The 17,506-nt window shown below is 27.2% G+C and overlaps 1 protein-coding gene across 6 annotated transcripts in view; it reads right to left on the bottom strand.

Moving 5' to 3' along the window:
- Dys (Dystrophin) overlaps positions 1 to 17,506 on the bottom strand; it is a 514,896-nt gene that overhangs the window by 266,578 nt on the left and 230,812 nt on the right. For all 6 annotated transcript variants that reach the window (XM_067286836.1, XM_067286831.1, XM_067286830.1 and 3 more), the window contains 5 exons: positions 16,446 to 16,619; positions 11,618 to 11,799; positions 8,748 to 8,892; positions 7,061 to 7,151; positions 3,554 to 3,792 (listed from right to left, as the gene is read on the bottom strand). In XM_067286836.1, the coding sequence (XP_067142937.1) occupies positions 3,554 to 3,792; positions 7,061 to 7,151; positions 8,748 to 8,892; positions 11,618 to 11,799; positions 16,446 to 16,619 (831 nt within the window). The remainder of the gene's footprint in view (positions 1 to 3,553; positions 3,793 to 7,060; positions 7,152 to 8,747; positions 8,893 to 11,617; positions 11,800 to 16,445; positions 16,620 to 17,506) is intronic.

Here is a 17,506-nt window from a genome sequence, read left to right as displayed (position 1 = left end):
ATAAACACATAAAGCTTTGCATAAACAAGAATTGAATAACACTGTCATTGTACAGTCCAATGAAAGATAAAAACAGTAACTGTTTAAACATTTAAGCAACTCATACCAGGGTGTCATAGTTTTGTTATGACTTATGCAAAATGCTGATTGCTGCCAACATTTCATTTAATAAGCTCACCAGTGATGTGTTTAAAAATTTCCTTGAGAAATATACAAATGAAAAAGTACCAGATAAACTGACTCTTCAAAAAAACTATGTCAGTGAATTGTATTGGGTCATTGCAAATGAAACGGCCATTTTTTAAAATTTAAACTTTATGGCCTTGTATCAATAGTTCAGCTTTTTTCCATGTGAGCAGTGCTGTAGGTTTGCAATTGGACACACATAATATGCAAATTAAAAATGTAATTTAATTTATATTGTGAGTTCCACATATTTAAAAGTTCTGTACTTTTACTGATGGGATGGAAAAATAGGAAATTATTTTTTTATATATTTGGACAATTTTTTGCAAGGAAAGTCTTCAAGGAAGAGGATGCAATAAAAAGTACTTTTAATGAATTTTGGTTCTCATTTTCATGATTTCTATCCAACTGTCATTAATACATTTCTAGTGCATTGAGAAAAGTGTATTAATGTTGATAGAGATAATTTTGAATATGTAAATTTTAAATTAAATTAAACATCCATTTCATTTGCAACAACCTAATACAATAAAACCAACAAGACAATCAGAACAAACATTGAAGAAAAAAGTTTGTGGTAATACATTGATGAAACCACAATGCATCTTGTGATATAATAGTTAACCTGCTTGATAATGCCTTTGAAAATGCAGATGTGGCAACTAAAAATACATATTTGCTCTATGCTATGTTCACAGAAGCAACCGATCATTTAACTGCTGTGAAATGCATAAATTATGAACTAAAAATTTTGTGTCCAAACAGCACACCTTATGACAGAGTGCTTCTTTTCATATCTGTTACTGCTATATGTAGCCATAGCTATATGCTCAAAGCAACCATTGTGCTGAAAGTGTTTTATATCAAAATGTTCCATATAAGCAAGCACATGCATTTAGCAGAATTTGTGAAACTATTTGTGTGATGTTTCTTGGTACCAATAAATAGATTACCAACTGCATAACAGTCTTCATAAAAGCTCCAAATAAAGATGACAGAAATTTTTAAGAATGTTTCCAAATATGCCTAGTCTATCAAAGCCCATGTACCAACATGTTAAGATACCTGGCTATCTGCTTTCATCTACAATGCTGACAATATTCACAATGTACACCAAGTTGTCAAAACTTTTAATCCTGAGAATGTGCTTTTAAGAAATTCTGGAGTGTCTTTGAAAGTAATATCATCAAGCAAAAACTTGCCTATATTAAAACCAATTTGTGTTTTATTAAAGACATGATTACTAAGTTGGAAAGGAGACTTCATCTCAATGAATCAATAAATGCAGTCAACTTGGCAATTAACAAAATTAGTAGTCTATTATGTGTTTTGTACAAAATGCTTACTTTATGGTAGCCAACTATTTAAATTTTTTATGAAGGAACATACTTCAGCTTCTTAACATACACAAGTCACTGTTCCTACCTGAAGCTGTCCAAAAACAGGACAAAAACATTCCTTTGTGAAAAATTTAAACAGTTGGCTACCTGAAAGTAAGCATTTATATAGATAATAATATGAAGCCAGAAACATGAGGTAATATTTGATCAGTAGTCTACTTGGATGTGTAGGAGCCATTTTGAAAGAGAAATTAAAAAATATGCTAGATAGGAATCTCAGATAAAAATTACTTGCAGCATAAATGATGTGATTTTGAGTGAAGCAATATCCAAGAAAACTTTTCATTTAAGTTCTAGGAAAATAGCATCTCTTATGTATGCCCAATTACATTTTGTGATATAGCGAAATCATTTTCAAGGTATAAAAAGTTGTTAGACTGAACATTATGATTTTATATTCTATAAAATTGTTTGAATTTTGAACAATTCAAATTCTTAACATTCAAATTGAAAACTCAAAGAAAGTCTTTACTTTGGGTTTTCAAATTGTTTAATAGATATGTTTATGTGAGTAAATGATTTTTCTATATAAATGTACTGCATTTCTTAACTTGTTTTTCTTTAACAAAAATTAATTTTTATATTTTCTAAAGTTTTTGTAAATAGCAATTAATTTATTTGCCTCTGTATAAAAAAAACAAAAATAAATAAAAACAAAATGCAAAATCAAAATATTATTGATTTATTTTATCAAATATTTAATAAGTTTATATGATTATTTCAATTAATTAAAAATACTAAATTTATATTCAATTAATGTAATATATGATTAAATGTAAATATTTCATTTTATAATTAAATGAAGTTTTCTGCTGAGCAACAAGATCAATGTAATTAATTTAAACAATAAATAAGTGAAGTTTTATACTCAAATAAATTTCAATATTAAATTGATAATTAAAATGTTGATGTATGTATGCAAAAGTGCAAAAGTTCAATGATTTCTTTTTATCTAAAAAGCTGTCTTTTATTAAATAATAATTTATTTATAAACGTCTACTGAAAAATAAATGTATTTTTATCAATTTAAACATAATAACTAACTGAAAAATGAAAATATTTAATATTCTTAAATTACTAATATTAATAAAGCATAAAAATGATAAACTTTATTTTTAATAATAATGTGACTTATTTAATAATTGTTTTTTAATTTAAATATAACAGAAATTTTTTTTTGCATTTTACCATGTATTTTTTTATTTTAAAAAACAAGTATTTGAATTAATACTGAAAGGAAGTTACTGCATATGTATAAAACAAATCATGATTTTTAAGAATAAAAGATTATTCTTGTGAGTTATAAATAATTTACTTAATGGACTAAAAGATTTATAAACATAAAAACTAAAACAGAAAAATATATTTTATTAATAGATTATTGCAAAAAATGCATTTTTTGTCTGTTGATTCAATTTAATGCCTGTTAAATTTCTTTAAACTACACATTTTTAAAACAAAAAAACAATTTTAATATATTTGTTGTAATTATTATTATTAATGTTGTTAAACTTGTTGTTAATTATTTTTCTTAATATTTGGTATTAACAAGACTCACTGTTATTTTATTTATTAAAATATATTACTTAAAGTATTGTGAAGCTTAACAAAATACATATGCAAAAATAAAGATTAAGAACCCAAATGCATTTTCTACAATAATTTCTTACTGAAAATAAATATAACTTTTAATGGTTCTTTTCTATTGTTATCTAAGCTATCATTCTGGTTAAAAACAAGATCATACTTATTAATTAAAAATTAATTTTTAATTTTAATTCAATTAAAAATATCTAGCAAAATTAATTTTTTTAAAAATTATCTTTGGAAATTGGGCTATGATAAATATATGAATGGTGTCAATTCATGTGTAAATACTATAGCCCTTTTCACAGAAAAGATAACACAATATATTTTATTAAACTTTCTAATAAAACTACAAAATTTTTATAATTAAAGATATTTACTTGCAGCTGTTTTACATGATCAAGAATTACAGATGAATCAGAAGAATTTGAATGTTCCATATCACATAACTGCTGTTCTTTACATTGCAACCACTGAACAAAACATGATTCTTCTTCTTCTAATTGTTGCCAAGCAGGTGTAATTGATTGAAGTTTATTACTTCTTTCTTCTACCCAACGACAAACATGAGCCCATCTTTCTCCTAAAGCTGCTAATTGATCTTCTAATGCTGCATAAACTAGATAATAATAATAATTGTTGTTATTATAAAAAATTCTTCATAAATGTATTAATAACAGTAATAATAATATCAAATTTTAAACACATAAAATTATACAAAGCACATTTTAAAAGATAATAATTATCATTGATAACTAATAGCAAATATAATAATTACACAATTAGTAAAAATACAGTAGAGCATTGATTATCCGACTCAATTGGGGTCTGGGGTTGATCGGATAACTGAAAAAACGGATAACCGAAAAGTATGAAGAAATACATTATTAGTATAGTATATTAGTATATCCCATGTAATTAGTATATTATTATATCACTATTAACTTACTTCACATTGAATTTTCATTGATGTTAAGCCTAACAAAATTTTTTAAAAATAATAATCATCGCTATTGTAATCGTTAAAAATTATTTCTTTATTTTGCACAAAATAAATACAAAAATAAAGAAAAAAATTGAAAATTAAGCCTGGTTTAAATACTGGCCTCCCTTTCAAGGTCAAGCCAATGTTGCCAGCTAAAACATGCAAACATCTAACAAAAATATGATTTTTGTTAGATGTTTGCTAGATGTTTGTTAGATGTTAGACATAGCCAAATGTTGTAGTGCCACATCACTAGCAAACACTTGAATTTGCCGACTAGAATGTGGTTAACCGATGTGACGATTAATCAGGGGTCAGATAATCGATGCTCTACTGTAATTCAAATATCATATCCCATTATAAACTTCTTGCTCATAGACTACAAGCACGATGTGATTAATTTACAAAAATCATTCAGTAAAAAGAAATACAAAAAAAATACAAGTTCTCATCTAAAACAAATCTATACTACAGACAGACCCTAATATCTATTTTAAAATAAATCTCAGTTCCTATTCCAACAAATAAAAAGAGATTTTAAAAAAACATTATATTACTATCAACATCCATTATAAAATTATAATTATGTTTTCATTTTATTATAAAAGTCATTAAAATTTACTTAATCCAGTTAATTTGAGTCTTACTTGATCTTATGATCTGTCATCATGTTTTACTTTCATACTTATTACACATCCAATTGTAATTGATATCTAATCCTTAGGTTTATGTTAAGAATGAAAATAAACGTTCTTACTAAATTTACTTAGTATTAGAATTCTAATGCAAAAAATATTGATTCTATCTGCTTCATTTTTTTGGAAAAAATTTCCCCATTGAGAAAGAATTATATTTTTAACACCATCTGTTGAAGATTGCATGCATAACCAAAAGGTTACAATCAGTCAAATATTTCTTTTAGAAAAATCAATAATAATGAAGAATTGGAAAATATAGAAACACCAGTAAAACCAAAACTCCAGCAAAAATTCATGAGACATTTAATAAAAAAAGTTTTCAATACCTTTAAGCTATTATTGTTAACAGTAGTGTTCAAAAGTAGAACAAAAATTCAAATGCTGATTTTTAAATATTATGAAGGCATCATCTGATTGGTCATTGGTGTAATGATGTAAAGCAGAGGTAAAATTATAAAAGAACCTCAAATAGGAATTGACTTGTAATTATTTTTAAAAAGAAAATTAAAAATGATATAACTAAATTATTCATATCTAATGCAATCTAATGAAATATTTAAATTTGTATGCCTGGACAGATATTTTGAAACACATGTATAACACAAGATTAACATTTTAAATAGTACTACAAATTCATTTGAATGCTGTTCTGACAAAAGTACCTGGCAAATAAAAACTTCACTTGAACTTAGCTGAATTAGGAAAATGATCAGAAACTCAACTATGAGTGCAGATGATTTAGTAGATGCTTCAAGAAGATTAAAAAAAACTTACAGGACAAAGAAGTGAAATTGAGGAATGTGACTAGTTTCCATGCATTATAACGATAAATGAGGAAAAAGGTTTTATTAAAAAAGTTAGAGAAACAGATAAGAAAGAAGATTACATTAAATAGAAACAAGATAGTTTTTGATCTACTATGAAATATTTTTCATTGCATAGTAGAAAAGAAGACAGCTGGAGTGTATGAGATTTTGTTGGAACAGGGAACAGAATGGAGTGGTATGAACAGTACATAGTAAAAGAAATAAGAAAATCATTGTAAAAGTGAATTAAAAAACAGAAGAATTTGAAGACAGGAAAATGTAACACAAGGTTGTTCCTGGAGGCTCTAAGTAAAAGTTATTTTGGGAGAAGTGAAAGATGTATTTGAGGCTGAGAGATATGAGGAGAATCTGAGTAAGGTCATCAACAGCCAGGACACCCAAGCATTATTGACAACTTATTGAGATCACAACAAAAGCTGAAAGCTAAAAACTAATATTATTTGAGACATTAAACCTGTCAAAAAAAATGTACATGAATTAGAATTGAATTATGACTACAAAAATATAAAATTTTTGAGTCTATCTTACATCCTTTTTTACTGCACCACAGAAGTAACAGTGTATTGGCTTGAATAAACTTCATTAGAACAAATGGTAAATTATAAATCTTCATAATTCAATTTTATCATATCGATTTCATAATTCAAAATCATAATTCAATTTTCATATTTCATATTTCAAAATCATAATTCAATTTTAATTGAAGATATCCTGGGTTGTTCATGTTATCACGTGTGCTTTTGTACATGAATTATTTGTCTGCATTCATAGACAACTTCAATGCAATGCATAGTGTAACTATTGTCTGCTACTGGTGGTTTAGATTTGAATTTATTAAAGATTTTTCCAATTTACAACAATATTAAAATGAGAATAATAAACAACAATAAGGAATAACATTATCAGCAAATAGAAGTAACTAATGGCATTTTTTAAATTTTATATCACCATAGTATTACTAAAATTAAATTCTGCCAAAATAAAAAGAAGTTTCATTATGTTCTTTTCAAATTAATTTAGTTTGAATAATGTAAGAAATAATCATAACAATGAAAATTATACTGAGAATTATAATGATTAAAATCAAAGTTTCTAATTATTATTTTTAATAAATTGTAAATCATTTTTTCCAACAAAAACTTATAACAACAAGAAATTAACAGGATAAAAATTTACCATAAGATTTCTACAATAATTTAAATTTTAATTAATTAATTAATTAAGTGCAAATAAACTTTAGCATGTTTTTAGTTTTTTATTTAGATTTTAAAATATGAAAAATTTTATTTTTACGAATGTTTAATAACTTTTCATTAAATAAAGTAATATTTTTCTCTATTTCTCTATAAATAAAAATAACAAAATTCAATATCATACCATTATCTGTACAATTTTCATCTACCACAACCACCATATTAGAAAGTGAGTTAACAACTTCTTGTTGTTGCTCCACATCTTTCTGGATTTTCTATCCACATAAAAAAAAAATTATATTTAAGCCACAATTTATAGTTCATAATTATGAAATATATTTTGATTGCTAAGAATGTTTTAATCAGTTAATCTTAAAAACTGACTAAGTCAACATTGATATTTTTAAAATTAAGTTAATTACTTCTTAGAATTAAAATTATTATTAAGTTTCTTATTAATAATCAAAATAATCAATTAAACTTTTTAGTTTTTAATTTAGAAATTATAATTTCATAACATTACATATTATTAATCTATATTTCTAATGGAAACTTTATATCATTCCGACATAACAGTAAATAAAAATCTTAGACTTTTTTTTAACATTATTATTTAAACTGTGTTTCAGAAAATCTGGCAATTACAAGCATAATTTATGATAAAACTGCCTTTCTAAAACAAAAAACAAAAAAATAAAAAAATGTTAGTATGTTAATTTAAAAAATTTGCTAGAAATTTAAATTATAAAATTTTATGTTTGTAGATTAAAAACCAAAATAAAAATTATAAATTTGAAACAATATATATTTAATTTTTCCACCAAAAAATTATTTATATTATAATGTGCAAAAATTAATCTAGTAAAAAATCTTCAAAGATCATTGTTCTAAAGCAGACCTGGCCAACTTATAATGGGTATGATTTACTTTTAGGAATTAAAAGTACCTGTAATCTAGCACTACTTTTATTCTTTTGTAAGAAGTTTATTTCATTTACCACCTTATAAAATATAGTTTTATTTATTTATTTATATACTACAAACTTATCTATTTATGAACAACAAATATTCAACATACATGCATGTCTCTGCTAGTTAATATGACATCGGTCACTGCATTTCAACAATCAACTGTTGAAATATTTCCATAAAAGTTATGTTTTTTCACATTCTAACAGGTCATATTATTTATAATCAATCAAAATGATACCATGATTGACTTTTTGATCAGGCCTGCTCTAAAGAATCTTAACAAAAGTTTACTTATATTAGCTATTCATTATTTTCACTTCAGACTGGTATAATTTTTTGTTTTTTGCAACTGAAATAAAAGATATTGCATGTTGGTAAGACTTTCATATAGTCTTTATTCTTATTATTTGTAATTATTAGAGAAGGATTTAAACTGCAGATAAAACAAATTTTGTATTTAAATTTACATAATCTAATAACAAGACAGAATTCTCTGTTAATGTATTTGTCAAAATATAACTGGTTAAATACAGAAAATTTAAATGTAAAATTGATATTTTTCTCATCAATTCTGATTCTGTTTGTGTTCATTATTTTGAATTTATGTTTTTTGTTTAGAAAAATAACTATTGGAACAGAAAATAATGAAAATATGCATATTGCTTTTTTACATATATAATTTAAAAACCTTTATCTTTACTTTTATAACTTTAAAATTATTATTGATCAATCTTTTAAAAGACAATTAAACAATATTTTTGAATAAATAACAGCTGTTTAAAATAAAATTTTTATTTTATTTCAAGTAAATTAATATACAAAAATAATTTATAATTATAAAAATACAAAAATACAAAAATAATTTAAATGTCTTCATTTTTATTTACAAATAAATATTACCTTTTGTTGTTCTATTTGCTGTTTTATTGCTATTAAATCCGGTCCTATTGGACCAAGTCGACTTATTCTATCTTCCATGTCATTAAGCCATTTTTTCAAATTATCTAGTTGTTGCTGTTGCAGTTCCATTAACATTTCATGAAGTCTAAATTTTAATAAAACAATTTAATACAATAATAAAATCCCAAAATACATATTATCATAAAAAAAATAAAATTTCAAAAAGTTTTATAGATAAATTAATTTTAAATAAAAAAAAATCTTTTTAAGTCAATAAAATTATTTTTATTTTTAATTAATTCTTAAAATATATACATTTAAAAAATGTTAAAATATAAACAAAGTAAACATTAGAAATCTTGATAAATATTGCAGTATTATTGAAAAAATTTATCATAGAAAAATACAAGTTTTAAATGTTTTGTTTTTTTAATTAGAATTCTGAATTTCTTCCTTATTTCAACTTATTTTAGAAGAATAATATACATATATATTATTTTTATTTTATTTTATTAGAACATTTCATTATGTGGAAATAATCATTATTAGCTACTTTTAATTATCTTTGACTATTCTATAGGAAACAAAGATTCTTTAAACAACAAGTTCATAAGAGTGAATTCTAAAAGCCAATCTGAAGCTAAGATTTGCAAAAATAAAATTACTATTGTTATTATTATGGTTGTGTTTTTGATTTATATTCTTGAAAATAAAATATCTTAAAATTATTACTAATTGACTGCCAGATTACATCAGGCTATAGTAATGTTACTAATTACTAATTGGTAAAGTAATTCAGTCCAAAGTAGACATTAGATGCCATCTCTTGATAAATTAAATAATTATAATTACATTGATATTTAATTACAGCCCAATATAATCTGGCAATTGTTTGGCATTAATCTAAAAATCAAGTTAATGAATGTTTATATTTGTACCTTAAAATGTTAGCATTTTCATATTTTTAAAGACATTTTAATTAAATTGTGAGTTTCTTACAAGACAAATTATAGATTTAAAAAAAAAAAAATACTATATTACATTTACACATTATTAATTCATTAATTTTCTTGTAAAATGCCATTCTGATTTCTCAATAATTCTTCTTCTTATATAGAATGCAAAAAACTTGTTTCTTGCATTCCATGTAATGAGAAGAATTCTGATTTGATTTTGAATTTTGAAAAATCTGAATAAATATAGAATGTTATCCAGAAAATTAAACAGTGCAAGTTTTTATTCTATTATTGAATTGTTGAAAATTCCGATAAGTCATTAAATAAGTTCAAATTCCATGCTGTTGAATTCACTTACACTAGTTAAAGTACCATATTTTTGCAGATTGTCTGGCATGTCAATCTATCCAGGGAAAGCATGAAATCAGATATTTTGATATGGTAAAAACCAACATGCTGGTTTAAGTGAGGTTATACATCCCTCTACAGAAGGCAGGTGAAACTCAGATGACTATTTTTATTCTAAAATTGTGAAACTGTCAACAATAATTTTTGATTTAATATCAAAAATTACAATTATATTTTTAATTTCTGCATTTTGTCTTCTTTCTAACCATTTAAAATACTCAAAAAATAGCACTTTTGGCATTCCATATGTTTATTTTATTGTAATTTGATCAATAAAAGCAAGAATAAATATATCATATTTTTGAAACTCACTATAACTTATCTCAACTTAGTCTACTAACATCCACTTTGTGTGAAATTTGAGAGAATCTTTGAAGGTTAAGGCAGATTGTCAGTGCAGAACACACTGACTACCACCACCACCATCACCAATAGTAGCAGTAGTAGTAGTAGTATAAATAAGCTGCTAATTGTTTTATTACTATGTAAACAAAAATTCTCTTCTTGGTTATAAGTCAGTCAAAATTACAATGTTATTATTTTATTGTACTGGGAAGAATGTTTTCTTTAACATTTATTTAACAACTAGTTTTGTTAGATCTGATTAATTTTATTTTTTAGTTGCAGTTTAATCAGCATGCTGGTAACCATGGGGTTTCCTGCCTGCTGGTCTCTACCAATTATATGCAGCATGCCAGTCAATCTGCAAAAATATGGTATGAAAAAAGAAAATAAAGATTAGAAAAGAAAAATTACCTGTACTATTATAAATCTTACAGATTGTAATCATTTTCATAAAAGATCCAATGAATATAAATTGTCTCAAGTAATATATTATAATATTAGATATTTGGCAGTCATTAAATAAATTTTTATTATATAACATATTAATTTTGATAATTAATAATAATATAATTTGATTATATTACATAATCAAAAATTTTAAATATTTTGCTATTTATTGGAATTTTCAATTATGTTGCTATTCTCATAGTTAAAAGCAATTATTTGTATTATCAATAGTTAAAAATATTTATTGTATTTCCTTAATTTGAAATTGCATTTTTACCCATTTTTTACATGCACAAATTAGAAATAATAAAAGGTTTCTCACCATAAAAAATTTTCTAAATTTGATTTCAAAATAAGAATAAGAATGTGTCTTAGAATTGAAGTAATATGGCATAATTTATGACTTTCCATATGTAAAAAGTCATAAATTATATCATATTATTTCTCTCTTCGTCAATTCTACTCACATATCATTCTGAAATACAATATATTTAATGTGATAGATGGTTCATCTACTTGTGATTTTATAATAGCCATTTAAACCTATTATGGAATTATTTTAATATTATTTCAGAATAGTTCAAATATTCATATTAAAATTATTTTTAAAAATCAATCTAACTTTGAATTTTTCATTATCTTCTTAACTTTCCTCATTGTAGTCTTTTTCATATAAATAAATTATAGCATAATGATATTAAATATTCAACTAACTTGCTTTGACGATCCATAGCTTTCAAACGAAGATCTTCCCATCTGCTATTTAAAAGTTCAATTTGCATTTGTATTTCTTCTTGTTCATCAAAGCTCACTTTACCTTGGCTGACTAAAGTATTTCCTTTTTGTAGGACTTCTCCAATTCCAATTTGATATTGAGTGAGTTCTAACATAAATTCCTAAATAATAAAGAGTATATTAATAAACAATATATTTTGAATATAATAAATGAATGTTGTAATACAAGTATTTTCCCCATCAAGTTATAAAATTTTAATTTTAAAACTGAAATATTATTAAGCTAAAACTGTTTAAAATGAAACTAAACAGTTAACAAAGATTATCAAAATTATATTCCATAAATTAATCTAAATTGTTTACAAACAAAAATTAGCTTTTCAGATTTTGAAACAATCTTGGAAAATGTTACATAATAATATAGAAATTATATAATATTTCTAAAGTGGCAATTGCATATTGCAATTTTTTGCCACTCAGACAACTTTAATTGTGATAGCTGAGTTGCACAAGCATTCATGCACTCAGACACAACAGAAACACAATTACACATTAACAAATAAAATTCTAATAATGATCAAAAGTGTAAGTTATGATCAACATTGTGTAATTAGAAAAATGAAACAAACAGATCCATCCTCTATATATTTTGAAAGAAAGAGAAGTATTCTAACTTTAATAAAGAAATTCTATCGGGTCTTGTGATTATGGATCAATTCTATAAATCATGATTCTATCTCAGTGCTCCAATTTTCTACCATTTTAAACTGTCGTGGTGGTGTAAAATCAAAGACATTAAGCACACACTTACAATTGGTTCAACAACAACAAACATTTTTTAGTTGAAGTTGCATGCATGCAATATTTGGAAGGGTTTGGTAGTTAATGGGAATAGCTGTTGCAGTTGTGCAATTGCACAGGCAATTGCACAACTGAAACAACTGAAAATTGCTTAGTGCAACCACCACTTAAACAAAAATAATTTTTAAATAAAGTTTTTCAATATATTTAATATACATATTACATTCAATTCAAATCATAATTTACATCCAAGCACTCAAAATAGATCATACACAGCATAATCATATTGAAAATATTGAAACATAATGTTTATATTGACTGATCAATTTTTCCTGGAAAAAATAATATATTATTTATATAAATAAAATAGTTACATAGCTAATTTTTTTATTTGATAGACATTTTTGAATTAATATTTTATCTCAAAAGCTTAAAATTATATATACGAAAAAGTATAATGGTTAAGAATTTTCTAAACACAGTACATTTCATCTGTGTGATAAACAAGTGTTTTGTTCTTTACATATATTTTTAAATATTGAAGTATCTATTTACAAATAATAGATCGAATATAATAATATATAATGAATTATAATATATATATTCATTATATATTATTCTATAATTATGAATTATAAAATAATATTTAATGAATAATGTTACAATTCCAGGCTGCAATTTTTAATCATATTTTTAATTTTTTTAATTTAAAATATATGCTCTCCAGCTCAAATTAGTATTGCGGTCTCTTTCCCCTGTACAGTACATCATACTTTTTTTAACAACAGAGTCATGCTGATTATCTATCTAAAACTTTTTTCAGGAAAAAATTTTCAAATTGGAATAATGTGACTTTCTGTTTGCATCAGAAGTTCATATATATGTGAAATCTGGAAGTTAAGAACCTAGAATTTCTAAATTATTTCACTCCAGTTATAAACGACTTAATCAACAACATTCCATACCCGGGAAATTGTTGACCCTCGAATGACAACGATTGTCCCCTAACTGTCAACAAGCCGTTATTCCTTCGGAGCAGGTAGATCATCTTGCACGATGGTTTATAGTTAGCGTCCGAACTAGTCGTTTATTTAATATCCCGGGAACACCTATGGCCCTAATAGCGATTCGTTTTCGCTCACGTGACAAGTTTTCCCATCAAAAACTTATAAAAGACGCTTCCTTCCCCCTAAAGGGGTCGGATCGTCTCTCCACTAAGAAGTGCACTACGCCGTCGACCGAACCCGAAAGTTTCAAGGTGTCTATGTTTTAAGTGCCATTGTCCAGTCTACGAATTCTAAGATTCGACGTGCCATCGTCCCATTAACTAATTCTCTGTCATCCCGAACATCATCGTCACCTCTGAGAGAATATTCGTCCATTACGGACTTGTTAAGAGGTATGAAAAATAATTGTAAACTCTCTCTCTCTGGCCCCTTTTTGTATACGAGGGTAGAAGTATACTTTAGTTCGTTTAGCTTTTATTAAATCTTGTTTTGTTATAAAATGGTGTCTTTCTTGACTGTCGGCTTCGCCTTATCGTCGACCCCAATCTTCCTCCTCATCCACTCGCGTAACGCGTAACGCGCCGACAACGTAACAGCCATCCTTGACAAGTGAGACGCCGGAAAAAGAGGTACGACAAACTCTTACCCCCCGGGATCTCACACATTGGTGACAATCGAGAGGGGTTCGACTTATTCAGCACCCCCCGATTTCACATATAGTTAATCTGGGCCTCCTGTCCCTAAGCTTTCCATATCTGGTCTTGAATTTCATTTATCTAACACTGTTCTCCAGATTAAGGAAAAGGCAGACAGACGGACAAATGGACGACAGTGGGAATTTACAGGTCTACAATTTTTTTCAAATTGCAGCCCAATTAAATAAAAATAAAAATATAATGCATTAACATATTTAAACATTTAGAATTATTATTCTAAAATTTTACATCATATTAGTAAATAAATGTTTAAACTTTAACTTTATTCAAAACTTATGTATTAAAATCACTTTCCACTTACTTTTATCTCAAATAAATTGTTTTTTATTTTCAAAATAATAATACTTCCAAATTGTGTTTAATGAAAATTTGAAGAAAGTGGTGAAAAAATATATTAAATCAAGTTTCTACTATAATTAAATAAATTACTAATTTGGAAGTAAATCTAAAATATCCTAAATTCAAAATTTGTATAATTGTTCAGTTTAAAATTTTTCATCCACAAAATGTAATCAATATGCAAAATTACACATATCTGAAACACTAAAACTGATTTATTTGCAGGAACTGCCCTCAAATACATGTTTATGCTGATGCAAAATACAGCATTTTCTGTTCATATTTTCTATTGTGTACTTTTCAAACAAATTAAAAATAAATTAATTTAAGTAAACTATCAAAATTTATAACAGCTGAACAGAGTCAATAAAACACTTCCAAATATTTTAAATTGATGTAAAATGCCTCAAGTAAATAATCAAATTATTTCTAAAACTGTCTATCTAATATCAATTGATACTAATATACTGCTGGCCATTAAAATTGCAACACCAAGAAGGAAAGCAAATAAAAAAAAAGATATTTATTCTACGTAAACAGTATGGCATGAAGACAAAATGATTAAATTTGCAAGCAGTTTGGAGTGCAAAATTAGTAGAAACAGTTGCCATCCCTGGCAGCTAAAATGGTCCTTATCCAGTTAGACATGGAGTCGAACTGGGCCTGGATGACAGAAACGGGCAACTCACTCCATGCTGCTTTAAGTCTATGCCACACTTCATCAACTGCATTAGCTGGTCTCTCAGCAACCCATGACCCAGTCTCTCAGCAACCCATGACCAGATGTTTTCAATTGGTGAGAGATCTGGAGACCATGCAGGCCAGGGCAACAATCAAATACCCTCTGTATCAAGGAAGGTCAGAACACGACATGCAACATGTGGTCTTGCATTATCTTGTTGGAAGATGGTGTTTCGCAGGCCTCGAAGATAGGGCACAACGACTGGATGTAAGATGTCAGAAATGTACCGAACTCCGTTCAAATTACTGTCAATCCGAACTAGAGATGTGCGTGTTGTGTACCCAATGGCTGCCCATACCATCACACCAGGTGCAGGGCCCCTATGCCGATATCGAATGCAAGCAGGCAACGAGTTGTCTCCTTAGAGCCTCCAGACACATATACGGCCATCAGAATGCTGCACACAGAACCAGGACTCATCTGAAAAGACAACATTGTGCCACTCCTGTATCTAGCTTTGTCACTGGGTGCACCAGAGTCGCTGTCTCCCTCTATGCTGCATTGTTGAGGGAAGCCAAAGTAATGGTCGCCGTGCTGACAGTCCATGCTGCTGCAAACGTTGTCGCACCATATGAGCGGATACTGGACGTGCTGCAAATAAGCCCATTTCCTTACTAATGGTCCGTGATGTGGTTGTACGGTTTTGCACGGCTGACCTCACAATATGTCTGTCCTCTCGGGCGTTAGTCATGGGAGGGCATTGAGATCCTGCATGCCATTCAGTATGACCATCAGCAACCCATCGATTCCATATTCGCACGACAGTGGTTGGATTTTGACCAGTGCGAGTGGCAATATCACGAAACAATAATCCACACTCTCAATAGGCAATGATCCTGCCTCTATCGAATTCCGACAATTGCTGGTAAGCATTTCTTCTTCTTATTCGAGGCATAACACAATATTCTGATGAAACCCCAACCTTACAAAGCAATTTCCGAATGAGAAATCCACTGCACAACTTTTCTTTTATGCAGTGCTTCAGATGTCGTTTGTCCCTCCTGCATTGTCTAAATGCTTTGAAATACTAATCATTTGCATATCCCAACCTCTTCTTCCTTTCATATGATTTTGACGTTCGTATAATCATTCCTTGCTGGTGTTGTAATTTTAATGGCCAGCAGTGTATAAAATAGTATTTTAAATAATAAAATTATTTGACACTTTAAACAAATATTATAAATTTAAAATAAATTACATACTTCATGAATATGAAATAACTGTTTGATTTCTTCAACACTGCCCTTTATTGGACCTTCTTGATTAAGTCTTTCTTCTGCACCAAGTAACCAGGTAAGAACTTCTTCTAATGTGTTTTGATAAGCAGCTACATCATTAATGCCTGTAGTATGACCATGTTCACCTTCAGAAACTTCCTAATATATTAAACAATTCATTTTATTAAAAATAATAGAAAAACCCAGTTTTATTATTTTGATTAGTTCATTTTAATGATGTTTAGATATTACAATTAAAGAACATATAACAACTGACATATCAAATATACAGGGTTGTTAAAAATTAAGTTCCTCTATTTAAAGGGTCCTGCAGTGAATCGTAAGACTCCAAATGGGATGAAATTTAAACTGCTAGTACTTCAAATGATGTGCTCACCATTTATTTTAAAGAAATTTAGTATGAAAAATTGCCAATATGTGGCACTGTGACAATATAAGTCAACTGACCAACATTACAAATGTTCAATGTTGTCTCCGTTGTCAACAAAGTTTTCCATTCCTAAAATGCATTTTTTATCACAGAACAGATGTCTACTGGAATTGCTAGAACATAATTATGTAATGCTGCCCTTCAGCTGTGACATCTCCAGCCTTCAGAGTGTGACATCTTTACAATACACATGGTTATGGGACTTTTTGACCAAGTAGGTGTATTGTGTAAGATGCAACAGCTGAATGACAGCATTAGACATCATATTCTAGCAATTCCAGTAGACTTTTGTGTTCTGTGATATAAAAAGCTATTTTGGAAATGGAAAACTTTGCTGACAACGATGGAGGCCACATTGAACATCTGTAATGCTGTTCAGTTGACTTATATTGTCACAATGCCATATATTGGCAATTTTTCATACTAAATATTTTTAAAATAAATGGTGAGCACATCATTTGAAGTACCTGCAGTTTAAATTTCATCTCATTTGAAGCCTTACAACATGCTGCAGAACCCTTTAAGTAGAAGAACTTGATTTTTAACTATCCTGTATTCATATTTTTGACAAATGATGCTAAATTTAAATATATAA

This window comes from Centruroides vittatus, unplaced genomic scaffold (genome assembly GCF_030686945.1).
Source record: "Centruroides vittatus isolate TY-2023 unplaced genomic scaffold, ASM3068694v2 scaffold_386, whole genome shotgun sequence".
Lineage (NCBI taxonomy): Eukaryota > Metazoa > Arthropoda > Arachnida > Scorpiones > Buthidae > Centruroides > Centruroides vittatus.
Note: the sequence above shows the minus strand (reverse complement) of the source record. Positions and strands in the feature narration are given on the sequence as shown.